At 41.5% G+C, this 25405-nt stretch overlaps 2 protein-coding genes across 2 annotated transcripts; both read left to right on the plus strand.

Annotated features, from left to right (window-relative positions):
* The first annotated feature begins 127 nt into the window (after nucleotides 1-127).
* zfr2 (zinc finger RNA binding protein 2) lies at nucleotides 128-14350 on the plus strand. The gene is made up of 19 exons (XM_062555625.1): nucleotides 128-187; nucleotides 1409-1658; nucleotides 1944-2058; nucleotides 2291-2512; nucleotides 2678-2991; nucleotides 3309-3491; nucleotides 3793-4042; nucleotides 4298-4452; nucleotides 4642-4761; nucleotides 5609-5769; nucleotides 6551-6677; nucleotides 8385-8578; nucleotides 9112-9280; nucleotides 10546-10726; nucleotides 11594-11682; nucleotides 11863-11958; nucleotides 12038-12149; nucleotides 12537-12634; nucleotides 12744-14350. The coding sequence occupies exons 1-19, from the start codon at nucleotides 135-137 to the stop codon at nucleotides 12915-12917; spliced, it is 3063 nt and encodes a 1020-aa protein (XP_062411609.1). The 5' UTR covers nucleotides 128-134; the 3' UTR covers nucleotides 12918-14350.
* A 139-nt stretch (nucleotides 14351-14489) lies between these two features.
* Nucleotides 14490-24783, plus strand: matk (megakaryocyte-associated tyrosine kinase). Its single transcript, XM_062555626.1, has 12 exons — nucleotides 14490-14789; nucleotides 14898-15011; nucleotides 15092-15207; nucleotides 15708-15927; nucleotides 17843-17936; nucleotides 18223-18288; nucleotides 20138-20237; nucleotides 20699-20783; nucleotides 20923-20996; nucleotides 21131-21326; nucleotides 21457-21543; nucleotides 23516-24783. Exons 1-12 carry the CDS (start codon nucleotides 14781-14783, stop codon nucleotides 23708-23710), a joined length of 1356 nt encoding a protein of 451 aa, XP_062411610.1. The 5' UTR covers nucleotides 14490-14780; the 3' UTR covers nucleotides 23711-24783.
* Nucleotides 24784-25405: the final 622 nt, after the last annotated feature.

The following is a 25405-nucleotide window of genomic DNA, read 5'->3' on the forward strand; positions in this document are numbered from 1 at the left end:
ATAAAATGAGAAAGTAATAAAGGCTAGACTAGAGGGTATCGCAGCAGCCCGCATATAGTTAAAACAGCGGTTTGCGAGTGGCTAGGTCTTGTCACATGACCACAGACCGATACAGCGGTTCTGAAAATGCCAAGATGGCTGCAAGTAATTATTATGGGTTCACACATGGTGCCGGTCCGCAGTACAGGTAATTGCCGGGTCAGAGCTACATGCGGTAAACATGTAACAGTTTATTGTGTCCTGCAGACATACTGTAAATCTGAAAGTGTTGCGTCGCTTTGGGGTTGCTACAGAGGTCTTTGAATGAGGAAATGGCTAATCTAGCTAACAAGGTCTGAACCTTGCTAGTTAAAAATCCTTGCTAACGAAAGAAGTCAGAGAGGTTAGTCTTGGTTGGTGCAGAATATGTGCAAGCAGGTTTTGTTATGCGATGCTTGAATGGCTCAGTGTAATGTCAGTATGTAGCTTACATGATTGCTTATGTCAGTTATGTCAAGTGGGCTTGACTGCCAGAGTTAGATTGTATAGTTAAAGTTATACGACGAATAGGGCACAGCAGAATTGCTAGATTTCCAAAAAATCCCAGCAACCCTCATCTGTTCAGATATAAGTTGTGGGTTGACTTTACAATACTAGCTGCTATGCTATTTGCAGGAGCCATGACAGTTGTTCTGTGCCTTATTCGCAGTGTTATTCAGTAGCCTACATCAGTAGAAGTTCAATACATCCTCTAACTTTAGTGTTTCCAGCTATGTTCAGTGAACACAGCGAATTGCTTCTGTATAACATGGATAGACTAGAAACCTAGTCGAGAAAGGATTATGACATGATAGTATGATAGTTATGATAAAGTACTCTGACCTGTTAAAGTTTTTTTCTTAACTGTTGGATTCATTTGTCTGCACTATATTGTTAACACATACTTATTTATCCTGCACAGTTGCCTTTGTAGGTGTATTGTTCTTATGTAGTTTAGTGTTGAGATTTATTTAGTGTAGTCAATGGAGAAATAATGGAAGCCTGGTTGACTTTTTTCATGAGCATCTCTCCAAGAGGGGCTGCAAGAAGAATATTGTAATACTGTTTGCAGTATGTTTTGCAGTACTCCTATTTGCAGTATGTTTTGCAATACTCCTGTTTGTAGTACTCCCATTTGCAATATGTTTTGCAGTACTCCTATTTGCAGTATGTTTTGCAATACTCCTATTTGCAGTATGTTTTGCAGTACTCCTATTTGCAGTATGTTTTGCAATACTCCTGTTTGCAGTACTCCCATTTGCTATGTTTTGCAGTACTCCTATTTGCAGTATGTTTTGCAATACTCCTGTTTGCTGTATGTTTTGTAGTACTCCTGTTTGCAGTATGCTCCTAACGCTATGTGGTCTTACTGTATGTTTATGTCTCGCAGCACGCAGCCTCCCAATGCATATTCACACCCCACCTCAGCCAGTTACAGCGTGCAGCCAGCAGCTGGTGTGGCCCACGCTGTGACTGCCTCCTATGCCCCGGCCCCCAGCCCCCAGGCGGCCCGGCCCGTGGCGGCGGCCCCCTATCCTGGGTACCAGACCCAGCCGGCTCCAGAGTACGTCTACCGCCAGCAGGACCCGACGCCTCAGCCCACCACTGTCCCACAGACGTACCAAGTCTTCACTGAGGCGGTCAGTGCCTGCCTTCCTGCTAATCTGCACACATTTGCCCCTGTAATCTAGGCTAATTAGGGGGCTGTCAGAGCCAACTTCTTCTTGCTCTTTTCATTGTATTCTTGGACAAAATGCAAATATGTGTAATACTATTAGAATTATGTTGTCTTTTGAGATATGTATCAAATTCACCAAAAATATATATTGATTATTTATTACCAGAATATTATACACTGATAGTGTAACAATATTGTCATTATATAATATTATCCTTTGTTTTGCTTTGCTTTGCCAATATTACAGGATAACTACACCTATGGCCGCGCTGCATCCGTTGGCAGTTATGAAAACAAACAGTACTACCAGACCACCATTGCTCCTGCTCAGCGGACCTCAACCGACACTTATTTCCAGCCTGGTGATTATATATTTCTTATTTAGCTCTTAGTGCCACAGATACAGTAAGTATCAGCCGTTGACTCTGAATCACATTTGGGTTGTGGTTATGATTGTTATTGCTCTTTGATGCACCACATACAGTTCTGCTGACATAGACTGGCAGCAAATGAATAATTCACTTTTCGCCTGGGCAGACACTAAACTGGCCATCTCTGTCTCTCTCTCTCTTCACTGCATCTGTTTTCCTGCAGCGCTGAAGAGCGTCTACAGTCCGGTCAGCACAGGCTACACCCAGCCGCCACCTCAGAGACAGGTGACCGCCTTAAAACCGCTGACCCCGGCCAACTCCGTGTCCTCCAACTACTGCCTGTACCCTGTGTCTACCAGTGTACAGCAGGCCCCCACCCCCATCTCCACCTACACTCCCAGCTCTTCCTACAGCGTCAATACCACTGCTGCTACGTCTTACTCGGGTAAGAGCGCTAACGGTGCTCAGTGCTAAATGAGTCATAGTTTAACCACTCTCAGAGAATGCAGAGGTTTAAAAAATATGTGGCGCCGTCATAGGTGGGTGTACGAAAATGAAGAACTTTAGACTTCTAGACATGATGAATTCTCTTTTCGTTTCCTCCTGGTAGGCATAAGCTACTCCAGTTATGAATCGACTGGCTACACCTCCACCCCCTCCTACTACCAGCCCGCCCAGATGCCCCCCCCCCAGTCCCAGCCGCCCCCCCAGCAGCCGCCGCCCCCACCACAGCAGCCCCCTCCCAAGCAGCTGACCAGCTCCTCCTGGAGCAACGCGGGCAGCAACATGGTCACGGCGCCGGCCGTCAACTCCTACAAGAAGCCCGTGTTCCACCAGGGCAAGCTGCAGAAGCCCAAAGGTCCGCCCAAGCAGCCCCAGCTGCACTACTGTGATATCTGCAAGATCAGCTGCGCAGGACCACAGGTACCGTAGGCCTCCATTGCTGGGTCTGCCAGATAACGGCGGTTGAGGGCTGACTGTATTCAGTCTAGCATTGATGTGTGCAAATCAAGTTGAAATAGCATTAGTAGAGTTACAGTAGAAGTAATGTTCTAAAGGGGAGGCATGGTTTTGCTATTTTATTGTGTTGCTGATTAGAAATAATTGATGTAAAAAATATCAAGTTATCGTATTATTGTAGCTAATGTAACCAATGTATCACATATAATAGTGAAGTAATCTATCTATTTATCACAAAGAAGGTCTTTTGCTCTGCATTCTACTGTCCTTGTCCCACACAGACGTACCGCGAGCACTTAGAAGGTCAGAAGCACAAGAAGAAGGAGGCGACGCTGAAGTCAGGCAGTCAGCCCATCAACGGGCCCCGCGGTGCCCAGACTCAGCTGCGCTGTGAGCTGTGTGACGTCTCCTGCACCGGAGCGGACGCCTACGCTGCGCACATACGGGGGGCCAAGCACCAGAAGGTTAGCATGGCAGCTGGAACCGCTAGCTCATAATAGCATGCAAAATTGATGTTGTCCAGGTGGTTAAGACATAACAATTGCTCTGTTCTCTATTAGTAGCGGACAAAGGCATGAGTTGAATTTACCCAAGTACACATGCTACCATAATATTTTTCTTTTGTGGTTTTGCCTTTTAGTTCCTCTTGAGGAAAATATGCTGAATTGCTTTTTAACTATCGGTAGAGAGTAAGCAGATAGTGGCTCGAGGTGACTGGCTCAAGTTTATCATGTTTCCAGTCAGTAAGGTGTTTGCTCTCCACAGGTAGTGAAGTTGCACACAAAGCTTGGCAAGCCCATTCCCTCTACTGAGCCGGTACTGGTGAACTCTGCCCCCGTTACCACTACAGTGACCGCAGGGAAGCCTACAGCTCCCAGCGTCACCTCCTCTGCTGCTGCTGTTGTTACTGCTGCTGCTGCCGCTGCTGCCACACCCCCGAAAGCTACTGTACTGAACACCACCAAAGCCTCAACACCTGCGAAAAAACCTGTCCCACCCAAAGCACCTATTGTTGGTAGGACTCAGCTGTGATAAATCTGAGACCTTTTATGTAGTAATTGCTTCGGTAATATAAATAGTATGATATAGTTCTGTGGGGGATGTTGGGATAGTGGTATTCAATATACTGCTTGTTGTCATTTTTGTTCATATTTATTATTAACATGATCAATGTAAAAAAAGAATGTTAACATATTTGAAGGTCATTAGAATATACCGTAGGTGTTTGATGAAAGTCATGTACAATCATTTCACATCTTTGATGCCCTAGCTCATAAACCCACCCCGCCAATCCCAGCCAAGCTGGACGAGGCCAAGCAGACGCCGGTCAAATCAGACGAGCATCTGAACAGTGACGATGACGAAGGGGACAGTGTGGGTGGCCAAGGGGACATCCAGCCTGTCGGCCATGACTACGTGGAAGAGGTAGGTGGACAGATATCCTCCGAACAGCACCCTACTCACTCTGCCCACTTGGCCCATAGCCATATTATAAATACATGCTTGGTACAGTATGGATTTGGCTTGATGACATTTATTGTCTTTTTGTCTGGCAGGGATTACCATTGATTTTTTTTTTCTCTGCAATGATCACATGCTGTTTCGATTGTGCAGGTTCACAATGAGGATGGGAAGGTCATCCGTTTCCACTGCAAGCTCTGCGAATGCAGTTTTAATGATCCCAATGCTAAAGAGATGCATCTGAAGGGACGGAGGCACCGTCTGCAATATAAGGTGGGCGAAAAAAAAAAACGAAAAGGGTACTGAGATACATTAGAGATGATAGTACAAACAGAGACTTGGCTTACTTTGACGGTCATAATTGGAATATGGAACATGTGTGGTGGGTAGTGTAGTGGTAAAGGAGCTGGGCTAGCATGCAGTAGCCTGAATAGTTGTGGATTAAATTTGCGGCTTCCACTGTTGTGCCCTCGAGCAAGGCACTTAACCCCAAGTTGCTCTGGGGACAAGGTAACAATGCCTTTGTAATATAATTGACATCTAAGTCGCTTTGGAGAGCATCTTCTAAATAAAAAAATAAAGAAGAAAATGAGTAAACTGCCATCTAACATTGACAGGAATGAAACGGGTTCCTTTCTGCTCAGTGAAAGGAATATTAATAGGACATGAATATGCAGTACCATGCAAAAGATGCCCGTTAAACAGCTAGAATCACATCAGTGTTAAGTGCGAAATCAAAATGGCATCAGTTTGCCTATCAGTGCAAAAAAAAACAAAAAAAAAAAACAATTGAGGTGCTTGGCAAGTAGTTCTTTTCAAGCATTTAGCAAGATTGGCACAATTCTATGGTGGATTTAGATAGCGTGATTCTTCCCCTGTGTTTGTTATGTAATCCCAAATTACATTGGTTTCTGCCAGTCACTTAATACATCTGTTCCAAGCTGTATTTAGTGTAGTCCCAAAGGTTAGTCTGCGTGTCTTAGTATGTCTTCACCACAAGATGGCAGCCTTGACAAGCTAACTGTACCCCTCCATTGTTCCTCCACTCCAGGATGATTTCAGATTAGCTGTATGGTGCTTGATGGGGTGTCTGATGTGCAGTGACATTTTTTTCCGGCAGAAAAAAGTGAACCCGGAGCTGCCGGTGGAGATCAAGCCGAGTAACCGGGCACGGAAGCTGCAGGAGGGCAAGCTGAGGAAACAGAAACAGAAGGCCGTGCTGAAGAGACAGCAGGAGGATGAGCAGCGCTGGCACATGGAGATGAGGTCCGACATGGGCTGGTATGGAATCTCTATTTCTTTCTCTCTCTGTCTGTCTCTCTCTCTCCCTCTCTCTCTCTCTCTCTCGGTTTGTGTGTGTGTGTGTGTGTGTGTGTGTGTGTGTGTGTGTGTGTGTGTGTGTGTGTGTGTGTGTGTGTGTGTGTGTGTGTGTGTGTGTGTGTGTGTGTGTGTGTGTGTGTGTGTGTTTGTCAAATCAAGTCAGGTCACTATTATTTGTACAACAGGAGTTGTGTGTTACATTACAACAAAAATCTAACTTACTGGAAATGTAGCCTACTATAGAGTATACAAATGATTTCCTTTCATTTCATGTGTAATATCGTTATAACCCGATCCAAAAGTATTGTTGATTCATTCATGAATTAATTACAGAAAATCTGAAAAGTTAATTTTTAACACCGTTCCGCCATAGACCCTTTCATCTCGTGTACAGAAGCAGAAGCAGCTCGCGTACCACAGTTTGGGAATCCCTTGCATAAAATAGATCAAACATATTAAAAAACAGAAGGGAAAGAATGAATCGGAGAAATGGATGGGGAAAACCATGAGCGAGTGAATCAACACCATGTGTGATGAGGCATGTGACAGCAGCTTCACATGAGAAAGTTCTCCTTCTGGCAGATGATCAATCATACACATACACAGGTCCACAACAATGTCAGAAAAGGTCCTCCTGACATCAGTTCCTCTTCTCGTTTTTCTGGACTTCTCCCCTTTGTGGAGTTGTTCCTCAGAGTCCGGCAGGTGATGACTAACTGTGCTTCTCCTTCTGCCCCGGCAGGCGCTACGAAGAGGAGCTGTACTGGAGGAGGCTGGAGGAGGAGCAGATGTACTGGGGGGAGCAGCGGCGTAGGATGGCGCCTCCCCCACTCATGAGTCGGCCCGGCATGCCTGTCCCGCCTCTTCTGGTTAGTGTCCAGTACCATATGTATCGTAATGCACACGTGGCTGTGATGGAGCATGAGTCTCCGTCTGACAATCAGCCAACAGGTTCAATTTCCTAACCTGTCATTGAGAGTCCATGTCACTTAGGATAAAGGAGTTTGCTAGATACCAGTCAACTTTCACTTTAAAGAGGACATAGAATGGATGAATCGAGTAATGTACTGTGTTCTCTAATGTTAAAATAGTATATATTCAACTTATTTATAAAAAATAAACTAAATTGCAATTTTACAAGCCCAATTAAAACCTTATATTTAGCCTGAGTATTGAAATGGTCCTTCTGACTAAATGGCGCTCTCTTTGGCAACCCCAATTGACCTTCAATGGCTTTGCGATATTGACATCACAAGTAGTGCCTATTTCTAAGTTCAAGATTTTCATATGAAGGAGGGCCTTATGTTCATGATAGCTCTTTGGTTGTGCACAACCTCTCCTAATTCATCAAAACCAAGACAAAAATGGTTTCCATTCTATGTCACCTTTAACATGCATGGGGGTAATGCGCTGAAGGCTAGTATTTGTGTTTTTTTTTGATGAGTTTTAAAGTAAAGGTGGAAGTGGTTTGAAGGTGGTATGTTTCCATGGGCTCCTTATAGCACATTTGTACACTCATACTTCTATTTGGGCTTCATGACTAAGCCTGTTTTTACTCTTCAAGTTTTCATTTGACACATTTGAAACTGAGGAGACGTTTTGTTGATTTATTTCTGGCACTCTGAAACAGTGATATATATAGTATATACACATTTATTGAGGAAATTGTATGCAGCCTAAAAGAGTATACATAGCAACTGAAACTAGTTTAAAGGTAATGGTAGTTGTGGGTGGTTTAAGTCACTTTGTCATAGTGTTATGCTTGTTATGCTGTCAAGCTCAACAGCCAGACAGCTAGCCAGCATTGTAATATTTTGGTTTCCCTGAATGTTCTGTGATTCTGTCCTCTCCTGTTATTCTTTTGTTTTGGAAAAATGAGAAAGTTGACACAGTCCCTGTAGCAACAGTACAGCAGTCAGTGCTGTCAGAAATCACAAAACTTTGTTGCTGTCACTTTTGAGATGAAATGCTGAGCTTGATGTGATCATAAATTACACAATTCATACATGTTTTCTCTGTGCATTGCTTGGAAGCAATTTCATGACTGGTTCTGGTGTGAGTCTTCTGACCTGATACACTTCCATAGTAGTTCACTTCAGTCGCGTGTGCTGCAACCCGTGCTGCGGGTATTTCCACAACAACGTTGCATCATTTTCATCAGTGGTTCCATGTTGTTGGAATGGGTTGCCCAGTGCTCTTCGATCTAATAGTAGTTTTGAGTCTTTCAAGAGAAGAATTAAGGCATATCTATTCAATATGTACTTAGTCTATTAGTGTTTCTTATGATTAAGGTTTGTATGTTATAGCGTTGTTTTGTTTCCATTAGGCCATTGATTAAATTGACATTGTTTTTATTATTCTGCTTATTGTTATTATATAATTGATTGAATGACTACTATTCTCCCATTTAGTCATTGTTTTATTTTCATTAGCTTTGCTTATATTGACGCTGTTTATGTTTGTTTGTATGTCGCTTTGGACAAAACTGTCTGCCAAGCAACATACTGTAACCGTAACCATAACCGTAACCATATCATAGATGTGTCAAATCATTGTTGATTTGTCCCGTCCTGCAGCCTGTCCGCCGGCCTGTGTCCCCAGATGACCGCCACATCATGGCCAAACACTCCACCATCTACCCGGTGGAAGATGAGCTCCAGGCCGTGCAGAGGATCGTCTCGCACTCCGAGAGGGCCCTCAAGCTGGTCTCGGACTCCCTGCTGGAGAAGGAGGCCTGTGGGGACGCACAAGATGCTGAGCAGGAGAAAACGTACGGTTTATTACACACCCCGTTTCAAAGCAGTCCGGAATCACCTGTGGCAATGTTTGCACAAAGATGAAGCCACAAAATGACAACAGACAGGAAGCAAGAGAAATAGCAAGCGAAAAAATAAACAAGCAACTTCTGGTGGTAGTTGTCGTAGTGGTACAAGTGGTACAAGTATTACTAACACGTTTTTCTTCTCTTGCGATCCACACCCTCCACTAATGATGGAGATGGATAGATAGTCAGTTGTTTTAATCCATTGCATAGAAAGCCTACCACAACAATTGTGGAGGGATTCAAAGATCTCATTTACATTTTAGTGGTTTGTGAAAATTAGGTTAGGTTAGGTGGAGAAGCAAAGTGGAATGAAAAGGAGAGTGGGAATATATGAGCAATGACCCATATGTAATATTTTTGCACTCAACTGTTGTCAGAATGTGCGCGGATCAGGAGCTCTGTGACACTTCCTGTGACTGTTGTCTGGGTGGTTTCTTATCTGTTTTCCTCCTCTGTGACCCCCCCCCCCCCCAACTCAGAGTGGACCCCCAGGCCCGGATGCTAAAGGGGGTGATGCGTGTGGGTATCCTAGCCAAGGGCCTGCTGCTTCACGGTGACAGGAACGTCCAGCTCATTCTCCTGGCCGCCAAGAAACCCACCTGCTCGCTGCTGAAGATGGTCGCTGAGCAGTTACCCAGTCAGTTAGCGGTAAGAGCATTTCACAAGAATGATGTCACCATATGGGGCAAACAAACATACATTTGATGAATGTATTGCATCAGGAATCAGAATTAAAAAAAAAAAACATTACTGATGAATTTTGAGATGAAAACGACCAATTGAGATTAAATTGATGAATTAAATTGGCCAGTTAGGTGCCAGATACACTTAATAAATGGTGCTATCAAGTGGGCCATTTTATTCCACAGCCTAATTATAGGGTTGTGAATGGGCCCGAAAATGGCATCTTAGCATGTTTTGCATACCTCCTTCGGTAACATTAGAAAACGAGGTAAAATGCTGTGTTCATCCACTCATCTTTATCTAAACTAGATAGAGTTCCGGTGTAATCTTAAGAAAGGTACAGACTCTTTATCTAATAGAATGTGATCAAAAAGACTGAATTATTGTGTTAAAAGACATTTTAGAAGCACCACCTGAAGAAGTGTTTATAACCTGGAGCTAACTCTGATCTGAAAGTTGGTATGGAATAGGTCCACAACAAGAGCCTGTTTTAGACTGCTACAGATAAACAGCATGTGAAATGTTTACTGGATGTGACTGATGGCCACAAGTTTGTGATATACACCATGCGATGTTTTGCTTGAGCAAACTTTCTGTGGTAATGTTGTGAAAAGAAGATATGTGGCTCATTTGGTTGAGTAATTTCAGTAATATGGGGAAGTTGTGGAACAAACAAATTTCCAGATTTTACAGGGGAGACATAACGGTAAATGAGAATGTTGAGCTGTTATTAAAAGCAACAGGATTCCGAGGGATTCTACGTTTGGATGTTTCAATAATTATTAGAGGGATTTAACATCTTAAAACTTCTGTTAGTTTTTCTGTATAAGTGCTTGTAATTTCATCCATTTACACACACATTAGTAGAGCTCTATTACTTCCTACAATGTCAAGAGAAGTTCCACAATATGTTTGAGTGAATGTGTCAATGAAAATGTTATAACTGATCTTTAGTGTAACTGCCTGGTTATGACACCCAAACCACAGAGTGACATTGGGGCAATAATTTGTCTAAGAATTACAAAGAAAAGAAGTAAAGCCATGCTTCTCCCATTCATCCCACCATAGACACACACACACACACACACACACACACTGTATTTTGACAGAAGGTCAGTCTGGTTGCATTGTGTGCTCCAGATGTTAAGAGACCAGCTGAAACTGTCCTCTAAAGCTGCAGCAGCCCCTCCTCTGTAGTGAGTAATCCGCAGTGTCCTTTTAACCGGCAGACATTTTCTGAAGATCAGTATGAGGTGCAGGCTCACCCAGACGAAGCCAACATCGTGATTTTTGCGAGCAAGGAACCAAAAATGCAGGTCACCATCTCTCTTACGTCGCCAGTGATGAGGGAAGAACCTGCCCCTGCCCCCGACAAGGAGGAAGAGGCAGGAGCCAAGGCGGCCGAGAAAGGTTAGAGAAGCCATGCTTTCAGTCCAAGTGCACTGTGTGTCTCTCCTGACCAAAACAAGTCTGCCCCTGGAGCATGTCAGAGTAACTTTAGACCGGACTTTTAAGAATGTCCAAATGGTCTCCCCCACCCCTTGACATTGAAAATAAGGAAACAAACCATTGGCCAGTCTTTTTATTTTGTCTGTGTTATCAGGTAATTAATAGTCCAGGCCTTCCCTTACATGGTTTGTTAATTTATTTATTTGTTTGTTTTCTTGGAAGCTCAATTTACATTGGAAGCAGGATCTCTCACCTTTCTATGCCACAGTGGCATGTGTTTGCTGCCAAAATAGACTCTCTTCACAGTAAAGTCGTAAAGTGGTGATAAGAAGCTGTCTGTAAAAGTTATATCCAGGGATGAGAGTCTGTTTATTCTTTTCATCTTAAAAACCCAAATCTGGGTTTGGCTTACAGCTTATAGTGTATAGCTTTATATGCTTATAGCATACATTGACTTGCCTTCATTTTAAGGTTAGATGAAAAACTTTCAAATCAAGTCTAGTTATTGAGGATTATACAGTTCAGTACTTCTGTGGTATTTGTAAATGTACCACTTCTCTCTCATCCCTGGATCTTGAGTTTTTATATAAGGTTACATAAGGACCTGTTATGTGATCTTATTTCCTTGGAAATGTTCTAAAAGAGTTCATTTTGAGGCTACTGTGTTCTCATATAGATTTCCTGTGCTAATTTGGTGTATTTAGTACATATCAGGCATATTCTTTTGGTGTTGAATGTGTGAGCTAGTATTACTCTAAGGTAAATTTGTTTTTTAACTGTATCTCTAAATCACAGCAGTGACTAATAAACAAAGTTCCTTCTTTACAGTTGTGACAGAAAAAGACCCGCCAGACGTTCTCAGCAAGAAAAGGTGTTTAGAGTACCTGGCTGCTTTGCGCCATGCCAAATGGTTTCAGGTAAATGAAGACTAGGATTTATTATTTCAAGTTATTATGTATTATGTACACAAAGTGGCACATTGTTTGAATTGCATGAGCATGTAGAGTTTTAATGCTATAAAAATGTATATTGCACATTGCACAGGAAGTAGCCTACATTAGATCAGCAATGTTTTTCCTGTGCCTTTGATACCTCAGGCTCGAGCCAATGGCCTGCAATCCTGCGTGATTATCATCAGGGTGTTGCGAGACCTCTGTCAGCGAGTACCAACCTGGGCAAAGATGCCAAGCTGGGTGAGTTGCAAATCTTGTGGTGTAATGTAATTTTATTTCAGGGCTGTGCAAACCAACCATGTCTCCTCTTAACTGCTAGGCTATGGAGCTGCTGGTGGAGAAGGCCATCAGTAGTGCCTCAAGTCCTCTGAGTCCTGGAGAGGCCATGCGCAGGGTTCTAGAATGCCTTGCCACTGGAATCCTCTTGCCAGGTAAGTGCTTTATAGCTCGGCGTTCGCAAACGCTCACAAACGTTTGCAAATACTTTTTTGTTTGCTTCAAACATTTGCGAACACTCGCAAACAGTTTGAGGAGGTAGTTCTCACAAACATGCTGGGAGTTGGTTACTGTTGAGGTGGAATGTTTTGAAATTGTTCGAATTATCTGTTTAGAGAAAACATGTTCCCGGTACATGTTTGCTTATGTTCAAGGCATTTGAACATATCTCTGGACACACCTGTAATTGGAACCGTGAAGATGGAGACTTTGAAGTTGCATTACGAAATGTATTATGAAATGGTAGTTCTGCATGTTTGTTTTGTCTGTAATTAAATGATATCGTTATTGTGTACCAATCTCTTTCTGTATGTTTCACTCAGATGGCCCTGGCCTGCTGGACCCTTGTGAGAAAGACCAGACTGATGCTCTGGATGGTATGAGCAAGCAAGCCAGAGAGGACATAACTGCTAGCGCACAGGTAATCACGCTATACTGTGGAGGATGATGCTGTACCTCTGTGTGTATGTGCATATTTATCAAGTGTTTTTTTTTTTTCAACTACTATCTGCACCTCTTCTTTTTTTTAGCATGCATTGCGACTACTCGCATTCCGCCAGATTCACAAAGTCCTCGGCATGGATTCCCTGCCGGCATCGAAGACCGGTGCCCGGAACCGCAAGAGGCGACGGGATGGCAGCGAAGTTGGGGAGGGAGAAGGGGAAGGCAAAAAAGACAAAAAGGAAGATTTAGAAGATGCTTGAAAATGATACGAGGCTAAGTGCAATTCACTGACTGGCATCAGCATGGTTTATGCTTTCTTTTCCATATATTCTACACAGACACCTTAAATGACTAGAGTGATGACTGGCCCGCGATTAGGGCTGAGGAGGCAGGAGAAACCACTGCTGTTTCTCCTACTTAAGGTACTGTAAGATTGACTTTGGTTACACTCAAATCTGATTTACTGTCACTTAAATGAGAAGGATATCATAGCATCATTCCGTGTCCAGGACCGGTGACAGTTTAGCTGCTGAAGATCTCAATGAGTAATCTGAATTGACTACTTTTATTATTCTTATATTACTGACTGTACATTTAGATTTAGCCATTTTCAAACATCTTGTCCTGTATACGCATTAAGCCCACCAAAACAGGCCAGTTCAAGGCTTTTTAACCTACTAAAACTACACTCATTCAAAGGCCTTGAAAAGAGATGAGTTTGCAAGGAACTTGAACAAGTTAAGGGGAAGCCAGATGACAATAAATAAAAAATAAAAAAAAGACCAATTTCAGATAAATTAATAAACATTAATATGTGATAGAACTTGTAGCCTAAGTATGCCTAAGTGGTATTCCAAAAGGAAAATATAAACTGTATAAAACTATCAAAAGCACCTTTCCACATAGTGGGAAGATGTTCTTTATGTGTGATTGTTTGTAAAACAGACACATGAATAGTAAGGTCATACCTTGTGAAAAAAAGAATGTACACCAAAAAAACTCGATACATTTTTAAGCAAAATCATAGGATTAATAGTGCTGAAGCAATTACGATTGTCTCAGTATTGGGACTTGAGTATATTTAGATTTGTTAAGTTGCACAATTGAGAACCAAGCATGCTGCAAATAAGGCACTTTCAGAGGGGCACTTGTGACTTGAGGTAATGAGCGTATGCTGTCAGGTTTGCTGGTTAAAGCCTTCTATTTTAGTGTGGGCTTTATAAAAGAGAATGGCATGCATGAACAAGATGGAGAGTTGGAGTTTTCTTTCTTTTGCCTGATGTATGAAGGGTGTGTGTGGTCAGTGTGAGTTTTCATACTTTTTTTAGTGTGAAGACTCTGGAAAGTGAATATTTTAGTAAATAAACTTGACATGTACCATGCAATATGGGTGGCTCCAGTCCCTAAAATGGTGTGATGACAAACATTAACAATTTCCTCTATGGAACAGTGCACTTACGCATTTTATTGTCTGTGTGAGGTGTGTGTTTTCACTGTAATATTCTTAATTTACTTTGTCCGTCTTATTAAATTTTATTATTTTAACCCATTTTATTTCCCTTTTTTAGTACTGGTATACTGTGTTACAATCATCTGTTTTACAGATATTGTTTAAAGACTGTGTGAACGTATGTAATTTCAAAGTCTTTGTAGTGTTGCCTAACCATTACAATATTAAAAAGATGTACGAAACTTAAAAGCTCCTATGTTTTTTTCTTTGGATTTTTGTAGGTTATCTGATACAACACTGACCTCATAACCTATAAAAGAACACCCAATGTGTAATATTTCTTCAGACTCGTAGCCTACAGTAGGCTTCTGAAGGGTGTTACTGAGTGTGTGACTAATACGTGACGATCTAGCGGAAGTTTGGTTGAACTGTCTTTGAGTGGCTGTCCTTTGAGTGTTTGTGAGTGAGTGACAAACTGTTGGATATCCAAGACAGCGAATCGCAATTTAGTCCAAAGATAATGTCCTTTATAGCCTGCAGTAGTGAAAAATGCTGAAATTTGGCAATAGAATTGGCTACGCCTTACCTGTCATGGACGAACGATTGCGATGATGATGACTTGGTCAAAGAGAAAATATACACCGTCAATGCGAATAAACAGCTACTCTTGAATATGGCAACGGTAAGGAAATTAATTTGTTTGTTGATTTTGAAGGCTATATCTGTTGGATTATTTAGCCCAGTGATATAACATCATGTGTGTTTCTTTTCTTTTTGTTCTTCAAATAAGAATGTTCTGGTGGCAGGTGGTCAGTGTGTCGCCAAATGTGACCACCTAAAGCTTAAACCTGGAGAAATTGCCTATCATAAAGGAGATATCCTTACTACTATGGAGATAACGCAGGTAAAGCCAACTTTCATTTGTTAAAGCCTACATTTCTTGAACATGACCGAACAAATCAATGATGGCTTGTGGTTTTTCAGGACAGTGGTATATATAAAGCCAGAAACAACAAAACGGGAGATGAAGGGCTGGTTTCTTGTAGTAATATGAAGGAGCGAGAGGCTATCCGCATAGACTCCTGCCTCAGCCTAATGCCGTAAGTTTCCACATGATTTTGTTTAGCCTATATATCTCTCGCTGAGATAGACACTGCAGTCGGCTGTATGGCTGCGTGGCCCTCAGACAAAAGTTCATCATCCTTTCTTACACTCTGAGGGGTAGCCAATTATTGGAATGCAAACTGAGTTTTTACTTTCTGCCTATGAAGATTTTCTCCCCCATTAGGCCTATTTGCCTATCTTGTTACTTTATATCATTGTAGGTACACATATGTAGCCTCAAGTTACACCATAACATTTAGCCTAGGGCCTACTTGGTTCATCGACCCCTGATACAGAATTGTAGTAGGAAGTTCATACTTAGAGAAATGAAAGTAATGAATGAAAAAATAGCCTAGCTTAACCAAATGATATACAGCCACAACTATTCTGTTCAGTCTCTTTGCACATCTGCACAACTGAACTCCACCAAAGCTGTCAAATTGTCTTTAACTTACAAGCTGGTGTTGTACTAAAACATCTCTTCTCAATTGGTTAGTTGGTTTCATGGGAAGATTTCAGGGCCCCAGGCTGTGAAGAAGTTGAAGCCCAGGGAGGATGGTCTGTTTCTGGTCCGCGAGTCCATCCGCCACCCTGGCGATTATGTCCTGTGTGTCAACTTTGCTGGGGAGGTCATTCACTACCGAGTCATCTACCAGGACAGCAAACTGACCATTGACAAAACACAGTTCTTTCATAACCTTATTGACATGATTGAGGTGGGTGCTTCATAAACCTGTACAGATTTATGGTTTCTGAATTTAAAGATTACATAGAATGGAAACCATTTTTGTCTTAGTTTTGATGTGCATAATAACCAAAGAGCTATCATAACATGAGGCATGGTTGTGTCCTCCTTCATAAGAAAATCTTTAACTTAGAAATAACCACTAAAAATGTGCGAATTAACAGAACCTAAATGTGATGTCAAATATCGCAAAGCCATTGAAGTTCAATTGGAGTTGCCAAAGAGGGCGCCATTAAGTCAAAAGGACCATTTCAATACCCAGCCTGAATATAAGGTTTTAATTGCCCTTGTAAAATTGCAATTGAGGTTATTTTTTATAATTCAAAGTTGAATAATACTATTTAAACATCAGAGAACACAGTACAATACTTGATTCATCCATTTTATGTCCTCTTTAAGATATGCGTTCTTTGGGAACTATTATCCGTAACATCCCTTAAACTATAGATTTATATACTTCTTCAACCTCTTTGAAACAGCCACTTCTTGGGATACTGACAAGGACTTGCAAGGCATTGACGTTCAGTATGTTTATGTTGCACTTAACTTATGACACTTATATGGTGAAATGACAATAATGTGATCTTCCTATTTTATTCAGCCCGATTGTCAGCAAAATATTGCATTCTACATTAGCCTACTTTGAGCTATAGATGTATAGAAGAATATAATCAAATTGAAGCCATGGTTGCAACCCAGTCATCATCCGCTTTTGAAAATAACATGTTCTTAGTCATGTAGATAAACTGTATTCTGAAGAACCGTGAGATAGTGGTTTGAATGAGTAGCGCTACTGCAGAACAGCTTCCCTGCCCTATCTGTCCTTCTCAGGAATGTGGTGTCTGACTTACTTCCTCTATAGCCTTTTTTTAGAGTAGTCTTTAGTTAGTGACAGTGCCACTACAAACTCCAAAAGACTACCTCTCAGTACACCAAGCATTAGCTTTGACCTTTGTAGTCCCATCTCCCCCACATCACCATCTCTTTAACTCGTCACCATCTCTTTAACTCGTCATATCAAAGACTACCAAGAATCACTACCATTTTGTCGTTTCCAGTGCACAAAAAATGTCAAAAGTGATTCAGTTTTCCTGTTCAGGTGTCATTAAAAGACCCTTAAAACTTTGACAGTAGCAAATGTAGAGTAGCAGCTACAGTAGGGCACAGATACAAATGTGACAATGTAAAAGCCAGAGCACGTGCTAGGTAAGTGATTATGGGCACCATTTCAAGACTAGTCCTGTTCAACCCAGTGCTCTAATCTGTTGCAGTATTCTCTGATGTACAGTCAGAGGCGGACATTCCTGGTTCCAAGGAGTAGAAGTCCTGCCATATATTCTACCAGTGCATTTACTGTAACACAGGTGATATCATTAATTATCTACCTGGCAACTAATTAGGATGAGATGGTTCACTAAATGGTTGGATCAAGTGCTTGGCAGGTGCTTACTTTCTGAACCCGGGATGTCCACCTCTGTGTACAGTATTTAACACACTAAAGAGCTAGCAATATCAGGACAGTTACCTGAGCCTGTAATCAGACACACCACGCACACCACAGAAAAAGACTTGATTAATCCAGACAAATCTGGATGAACAACAACACTACATATTAAGGTTGTTAGGTTTCAAAATCATGAAAAAATGACAGTATGCACTGTTTTCAAACGCAGGTCCACAAGCCACAGATGCTAATCCTCTATTGCCCTCTGGACTTAAAATCTAACACTTTTTCTTATAGAAATGAATTCAAACATGAGGTCTAGGCCTATATTATTTCTTTGTATTAATGTAGACAGTGTTAGTTGTACCTGATAAAAAATGTTTTTTTAAAGTGTTTTTAAGATTACCCTCTCAGCATTTGTTTCCACTTACTGTTTTTATAGTTCTATTCCAAAAATAAGGGAGCCATTGCTACCATTCTGCACAAAGCCAAAGAGAAAGAAGGAATCCGATCGGCTGAGTTAGAACTATCTAAAAGTAAGTGTTCATATATATGTAGAGAATTTTGGCTTACATTGTTCTTACATAAAGAAATATCTTACAGTGAAGCTTTATTTTAGCCCACAGATGAAGACTTGCATGTTTCATTCTCTTTACCTTCCAAAGAAAAGTATGTAAAGCCCTCAAGGGTTGTAGATGTCATGTATTTCACTGGATAGATATCAAAACAGATGAAAGTGATGGACTTTTAAATAAAATACAATATTATCATTCATCGATAGTGATTTGTTTGGCTTTTGTCTATTGCCCCGTTTGGTCTTAGCGGGATGGCTCCTCGATTTGGACAAGCTCATCCTAGGAGCAAGCATTGGAGAGGGAGAGTTTGGAGGTGAGTCTCTTCACTTTTCAAAATAAGACATAATTCTAAAATGGGATTTGAAATTGAATGTTTTCAATTATTGGACAATTCATTTTAAGCAAAATGACATGACTGGCATGTCAGATGTCAGATAATATCTACAGCGCCCTCCACAATTATTGGCACCCCTGGTTAAGATGTGTTCTTTAGCTTCTGATAAATTCATTTTTTTCCAAATAATATAGTACCACAATGAAAAAAAAGCGTAAAATCCAACCTTTAATACAAGTGCATTTATTTAGAAGGAAAAAAATCCCACATTAAGAAATAATTATTTTACATCAAATCATGTGTGCCACAATTATTGGCACCCCTGATGTAAATGCTTTGTACAACCCCCTTTTGCTAATAAAACAGCACCTAATCTTGTCTTATAATGTTTCACAAGATTAGAGAAAACAGAAAGACGGATCTTCGACCATTCCTCTTTGCACAAAATCTCCAAATCACCCAACGACCTGGGTTCTCTCCTCTGCACTCTCCTCTTCAACTCACCACACAGGTTTTCAATGGGGTTGAGGTCTGGGAACTGAGATGGCCATGGTAGGAGCTTGATACGGTGTCTGGTGAACCATTTCTGTGTAGACTTGGCCATATGTTTAGGGTCATTATCTTGCTGAAAGACCCAGTGACGATCCATCTTCAGCTTTCGGGCAGAGGCCACCAGATTTTGATTTAAAATGTCCTGGTATTTCAAAGCATTCATGATGCCATGCACCCTAACAAGGTTCCCAGGCCCTTTGGAAGAGAAACAGGCCCACAGCATCACTGATCCTCCCCCATACTTCACAGTGGGCATGAGGTGCTGTTCTGCATACTCATCTTTTTGTTACGCCAGACCCACTTAGAGTGTTTGTTTGCCAAAAAGCTCTAACTTTGTCTCATCTGACTTAAGCACACAGTCCCAGTTGAAGGCCCAGTACCGCTCCAGACGTTTGTGCTTATGATTTTGAGTGAGAAAGGTTGTTTTCCCTGCATGCCTCCCAAACAATTTGTTGGCATGTATAGTGCCTGATGGTTGTTTTGGAGACTTTGTGACCCCAAGATGCAACCATTTGATGCAATTCTGTAACAGTGAGTTTTGGAGATTTTTTTATTTCTCATACCATCCTCCTCACTGTGCGTGGTGGCAAAATAAACATGCGTCCTCTTCCAGGCTTGTTTACCACTGTTCCAGTTGTTTTAAACTTCTTAACGATTCCTCTGACCATAGATATGGGCAGGTGTGCGAGTGGCTATTTTCTTATAGCCATTGCCTTACTTGTGAAGGTCGACACACATCTGCCTTACTTGAATAGTGTGTTCCTTTGTCTTTCCCATGTTGAAGAGAAATGGCCTCTGTGTCACGTCATATTGATAGCCCAGGGAAACAGGATGTTAAGAATTACTAATTAAATGTTCCTACATACTCTGATTGACTTTGTAAACTACTGTAGAAATGACAGATATGACAGAAATACTTGAATTACATTTATTTCCTAGGAATTGTTAGGGGTGCCAATAATTGTGGAACAGGTGATTTTATGAAGAATAATTATTTCTTAATGTGGGATTTTTTTCCTTCTAAATAAATGCACTTGTATTAAAGGTTGGATTTTACGCTTTTTTTCATTGTGGTCCTATATTATTTGGGAAAAAAAATGAATTTATTAGAAGCTAAAGAACACATCTTAACCAGGGGTGCCAATAATTGTGGAGGGCGCTGTATTTGGTGTGGTTCAGATGGCGCACATCTCTTATTAATGATTTCTGTCAATGGAAACCAGTTTTCACCAGTTTTTCTAACGACAGTTACAGTGAGTTCTTCTTTTGTCAACAGAAGTGTATAAAGGGGAGTACATGGGCCAGCAGGTGGCAGTGAAGAACATCAAATGTGATGTTACAGCTCAAGCTTTTTTGTCAGAAACAGCAGTTATGACGTGAGTTTTACTCCCTCTAAGGAAGTGCATGTTGACATTTTCTTGTATGCTCTTCTATATTTTATTATGCCTTAAACTAGAACCATTTTCACATTAATTTGTCTTAGACTTCAGTCCACAGGCCATTCAGTATGGGTGGTTTTCAATATTTCTTGAGTTTAGTGTTATAGTAGTATAGTACAGTCTATACATCTCTGAAATCTGTACACTAAACATCAGTTTGTAGATAGATAGATACTATATTGATTCCCATGGGGAAATTCAAGGGCCTGGCATCTTAAGTTACCACACACAACATACACTACAATGTAAACAGGATGATAAAAAGCAAGTCAACAAATCAACATGACTAAATATGTACAGATACATAGAGGTAAAGTAATTGCAAAAAATGATTGAGAGTTCATTCTGTTTAGTGGAACATTTTTGAACTCCCTAAATTGCTGTGTTATCACCCATAGGAAACTCCAGCACAATAATTTGGTCAGGTTGTTGGGTGTGATTTTACACAATGGACTGTACATAGTCACAGAATTGATGGTCAAGGTAAGTTTATAGCAAACCATGTTATGATATATTATGTTCTACTAGATTAATGTGAAAACACATGAACAAAAATCATTAATAATAAATAAGTTAATAATAACCATTCATAAAGGCCTTAAAATGGATTATTATATTTTAGGGCAATCTTGTGAATTATCTACGCACAAGAGGGCGCTCTCAGATCAGCACAGGCCAGCTGATGCGTTTTGCACTGTAAGGCTTTGTCTTTTTTTCCCTCCTGTCCAGTCTTCACTACCATATGATTGAATGAAATATTTCACTGAGATCCACAGTAGACTGTTTGACACTGTTTGAGACTAGTGTGCTATTGCATTTGTTGTTATTAGTGACGTATGTGAAGGAATGGAGTACCTGGAGTCCAAAAAGTTGGTTCACAGGGACCTGGCAGCCCGTAACATCCTGGTGTCCGAGGACAGGGTGGCCAAAGTCAGTGATTTTGGGCTCACCAAAGGGGACTCAAAGGGCTCGGAGCAGGTGAAGTTACCTGTCAAATGGACAGCACCTGAGGCCTTGAGGAAAGAGGTGGGGTTGGTGTCCTTCACACTTTGTTTTGAGGTGTTCACTTTGCACTGTGCTTATAGAAATGCCAACAGCAATCTTTCATAATTCAGTATTGAAAAAACACTGTACTTGTTGACTCTGTTGGTTCCAGAAATTCTCCACTCGGTCAGATGTTTGGAGCTATGGGATCTTCCTGTGGGAAACATTTTCTTACGGCCGTCAGCCTTACCCAAAGATGGTGAGTTAAGGTCAGCCCTCTCCAGCTTAGACTGTAAGGATAGTCTGTGGTCAGTCAGGACTTGGGATGTGATTAAAAACATTTAGCTACATGCAGAATGTAGTTAAAGCCAATGAATGGACGAGACTTAAGTAGATCCACTCAGAAGGGCCCACTTGGCTACCTGATCAGTTCAGAGACATTGTTGGTCATGGAGATCAACATTGTTAGTGCATCAGCTTTGATGGGCTATTAGGGAAAAATAACCAAGCAGAACTCAGCAAAATTTGATAGGAGTCAAGACAGTAGGAAATGCAGACATTAATGTTCTTGCAAACTATAATAATAGTTAATGCAAGCTAGTTTTGGAAGTCATTTAAAGATGTCTAGGCAAATGTTGATTGAGTCTCAGTCATCATAGCATGCATGTGGTAGTCTGATGATGGTCACCTGCTTCCACTGCATGAGCCCATCTTCTCCTTTGCCTACGTTTCCGTCAGTTACTCACCACACAGGTATGTGACACGGAGAAATCAAAGCGGTTTCACTAAGCAGGTAATAAAGGCAGGGATAAACCCGGATTAATGCTTGTGGGGCTTGTTTCTACGGCAACAGCTCCTCATGGCAGCAAGCCAGCAGAGGAAATGCAGTGGGGTGAGCGGGGTGGGGTGGGGTGGGGTGGGGTGGGGCGGGGTGGAGTGGTGGGGCAGCATGGGGCAGGGATTATCTTACTTACAGATCCCTGTGTTACACATGGTCCTAAAGGCTCGTCGAACAAACCTCCTGGCCCACGCACCATTACTACCAGCTACTCTGCTCAGTTTGTCATTCACAACAAAGGGTCACAAGACAGTTCAGGAGTATCCTCAATGTGCTCCTCTTTAGTTTAGCGTTACATGGTGAAACTGCGACGAATGCTCCAATGATAATCATCAGTCTGTTGCACACCTCCATTACTCCTGTCTGTGGTGTCATTGACGTCGACATGGACCCAGACAGTTTCAAGCCAATCGACACTAACTGTGTCAGATTAACCGCCACTATTATTTCCTTTACGCACTTCCGCCGGTGTGACCTGAGCAGATTTTAGGGTGGAATAAGGTGTGAGGTTCTTTAATGTCCTTGTCCTTCCCGTAGAGACCTGAAATTACATTTTACAGTGATTGTTCTTTTCGGTGTCACCAGGGGGAAGGTGAGCTGTGCAAAATGAGAAAGAGTGGGGCAGAGTTCGAGCTAATGAGATGAGTCAAATGACTTAATCAAAAGTCTGTTAATGGGGCAAGGTTCACTCAGTCAATGATGAGTTTTTAAACAGCCTTGTCACAAAGATTGTCTAGTTGCCAAGATGAATCTTAAAGGGAGTTGTCAATGGAACGAAATGGCACGTATGTCAAACATAAACTTTTCTCTGAATAAGCAATAAGAGAATATAAATCAGATTTTTAAATATAACTTTGGAGCTAGGACCTACCACCTACTACCTAAGCTACTTCAGATACTGTAGATAGAACAGATACAGGAAATGACCCTCTTATGAGTCGTCTTGCTTAATCAACAGTCTCTGCTTGTCAGGACTAGTATCAGGACATCTCGTTAAACTCTTTGTCAGTGGTACACAGTCCAACTAGCCTTATTTCTGTAGTCTCTTGTTTTGGACTGATCAACTCTCCTCAGATGACCTCCCGTCTCCAGGGGTTGTCAGCCAACAGTCCACAGTACTTTGCAGTGGTTACTAGCTCTTAAGGGTATTTCATAATATGCTTAAGTCCTATTTGTGGTTCTTAGACTGACAACAGGTCTTTCTCTGAGTCAGAATCAGTTTAAATACCACCAAATGCACAGCACTATACTTGTACAGAATGATCCAACCTGTTAGATCTAAGGGAAAGTGAAAAAACCTTTGTTCAGGACTCAACCATGCAAACAGTTTCCATATTGAGTTTATTATTAAGGAGAAAAATAAACATACCCTCCTCTGTGTTTGCTGTTGCAGTCCCTGAAAGAGGTGCGTGAGCGGGTGGAGCAGGGCTACCGGATGGAGGCCCCCGAGGACTGCCCCCCGGCCCTGTACCAGCTCATGGGGAGCTGCTGGCACCATGAGCCGGGGAAGAGGCCCTCGTTCCACAAACTCCGGGACAAGCTGCAGAAGGAGATGGACCGGCTGGACCCTCCAGCAGAGGAGTCATAGACATGGTCATGTGCTGTTCAACTACTACTACTCTACTACTATGCCATTATAATATATAGCCTATACATACACACACACACACACACACACACATATATACACATATATATATGTATATACGTGTGTGTGTGTGTGTGTGTGTGTGTGTGTGTGTAAATAATACTGATACATCTGTCTATGCCTTTATATTTTCTTTAACCATTATATTGAATATTTATGCTGTATACTGAATTGATTGTTGCTGTGCTTGTCAGTTTATTATTGTGTAAATACAATTGGAAACTTCTGCTCATATTTTGTAAAGAGGATATTTTCAAAATGTGTACGTTTTCTAGAAAAACTACCTGTGTCCTTCTATTTAAATGTTGGTATTTAATGTATTACATAAAATGTTACAAGATGTTGCAGATGGTCTGCAGTATTTTTGCAGCAACATCTGGGTGATTCAGAGATGAACTCAACAGACATGAGCTCTCCACTGACAGAGCGTCTAGCCCAGGTATCGCACCAAGCCACTGTGATTCACTTCTCTTGCTGCCGTTCTCTAGCTGAGCGGAATCTGGAAGGGAGAGAGGGGGGGAAATGCTTTATCCGGGATTAAAACTCAGATCACCAGTATCTGCTTGTGTTGTACAGTAATTGTCCAGCAATATGCCCAGCGCCTCAGGGCTTAATATGCGAAATCTTGAATGTTATTGCTGATATAAGTAAGGAATTACAAAGCGCCCAGCAGCCTGCCTGCATGGAGAGGCTTTCTGGAGTTACAGGGGATTGGGGAGAGATATCCTCTTTTCTTCCCAATTCATCCGGGCTAAGATCTCAGGACAACAGTTCCTCTGACTCATCACAGTTTTGTAAGAGCTCTTGGGACAGAAGGGCATTTGCTGGTGTTTTGATATTGAGTCATGCACCCCCTTCTCACACTTGACATGGAGCATTGAAATGTTGCATAATGAAACCTGCTCTCACTGTCGTCCTAAAGAACTGAAGAGATTTTCAAAGACTTAGGCAGGGAGAGTTCCCCCCCACCTTTTGTTTTGTTTCGTTGTCACGTTACATCCAAAATTAAATATGTCATTAGATTTAATGCTTTGTAAGCCTCGTATTTGTCTTTTACCCACGGGATATACCACAGATTGAGTCTTTATCCTCTTTCTTTTCATTACCATAGGGCCTGGACTGGATTTGCTTTGTGTTGCTAAAGCTTGTAAAAGGATGAGATCTAATATTTAAAGAAGTAATGAAAATCAAGTGGAAAATTTCAAACATATTAGAGGATTTAAAAGGGCATTCGCCTTCTTCAGAGTGAGATGTTATTGCTTCAGGATAAATACATTTTCTGATTGTTCAGGAATCAGTTACATGTATGTTTTATGCCAGAGACATTTCTGTGACATGTGGCTTGGGCACAAGTTTGAATTTCCTTGGAATTCTCTGGTTTCTCCGATGTCACATTCAGCACTCTTTTAGTCATGAAGTGCTATGCAAATTTAAAATACAAAAATAAAACAGAATTGCATTTATCTCCTGAACTGAAAACACCTATTTGACTGGAGATACAATTCAAATTAAACTGCAGTAGAAGTAGAGCTAAAGTTAACATACTCTATTGACTATTGTATGCAGCAGCTCTTGGCCCTGAGCCTTTTGTGGACTAAGGGCACTAGCATGTGACTTACACAGTAAAGGTGGGCT

This window comes from Sardina pilchardus, chromosome 15 (genome assembly GCF_963854185.1).
Source record: "Sardina pilchardus chromosome 15, fSarPil1.1, whole genome shotgun sequence".
NCBI classification, from domain to species: Eukaryota; Metazoa; Chordata; class Actinopteri; order Clupeiformes; family Clupeidae; genus Sardina; species Sardina pilchardus.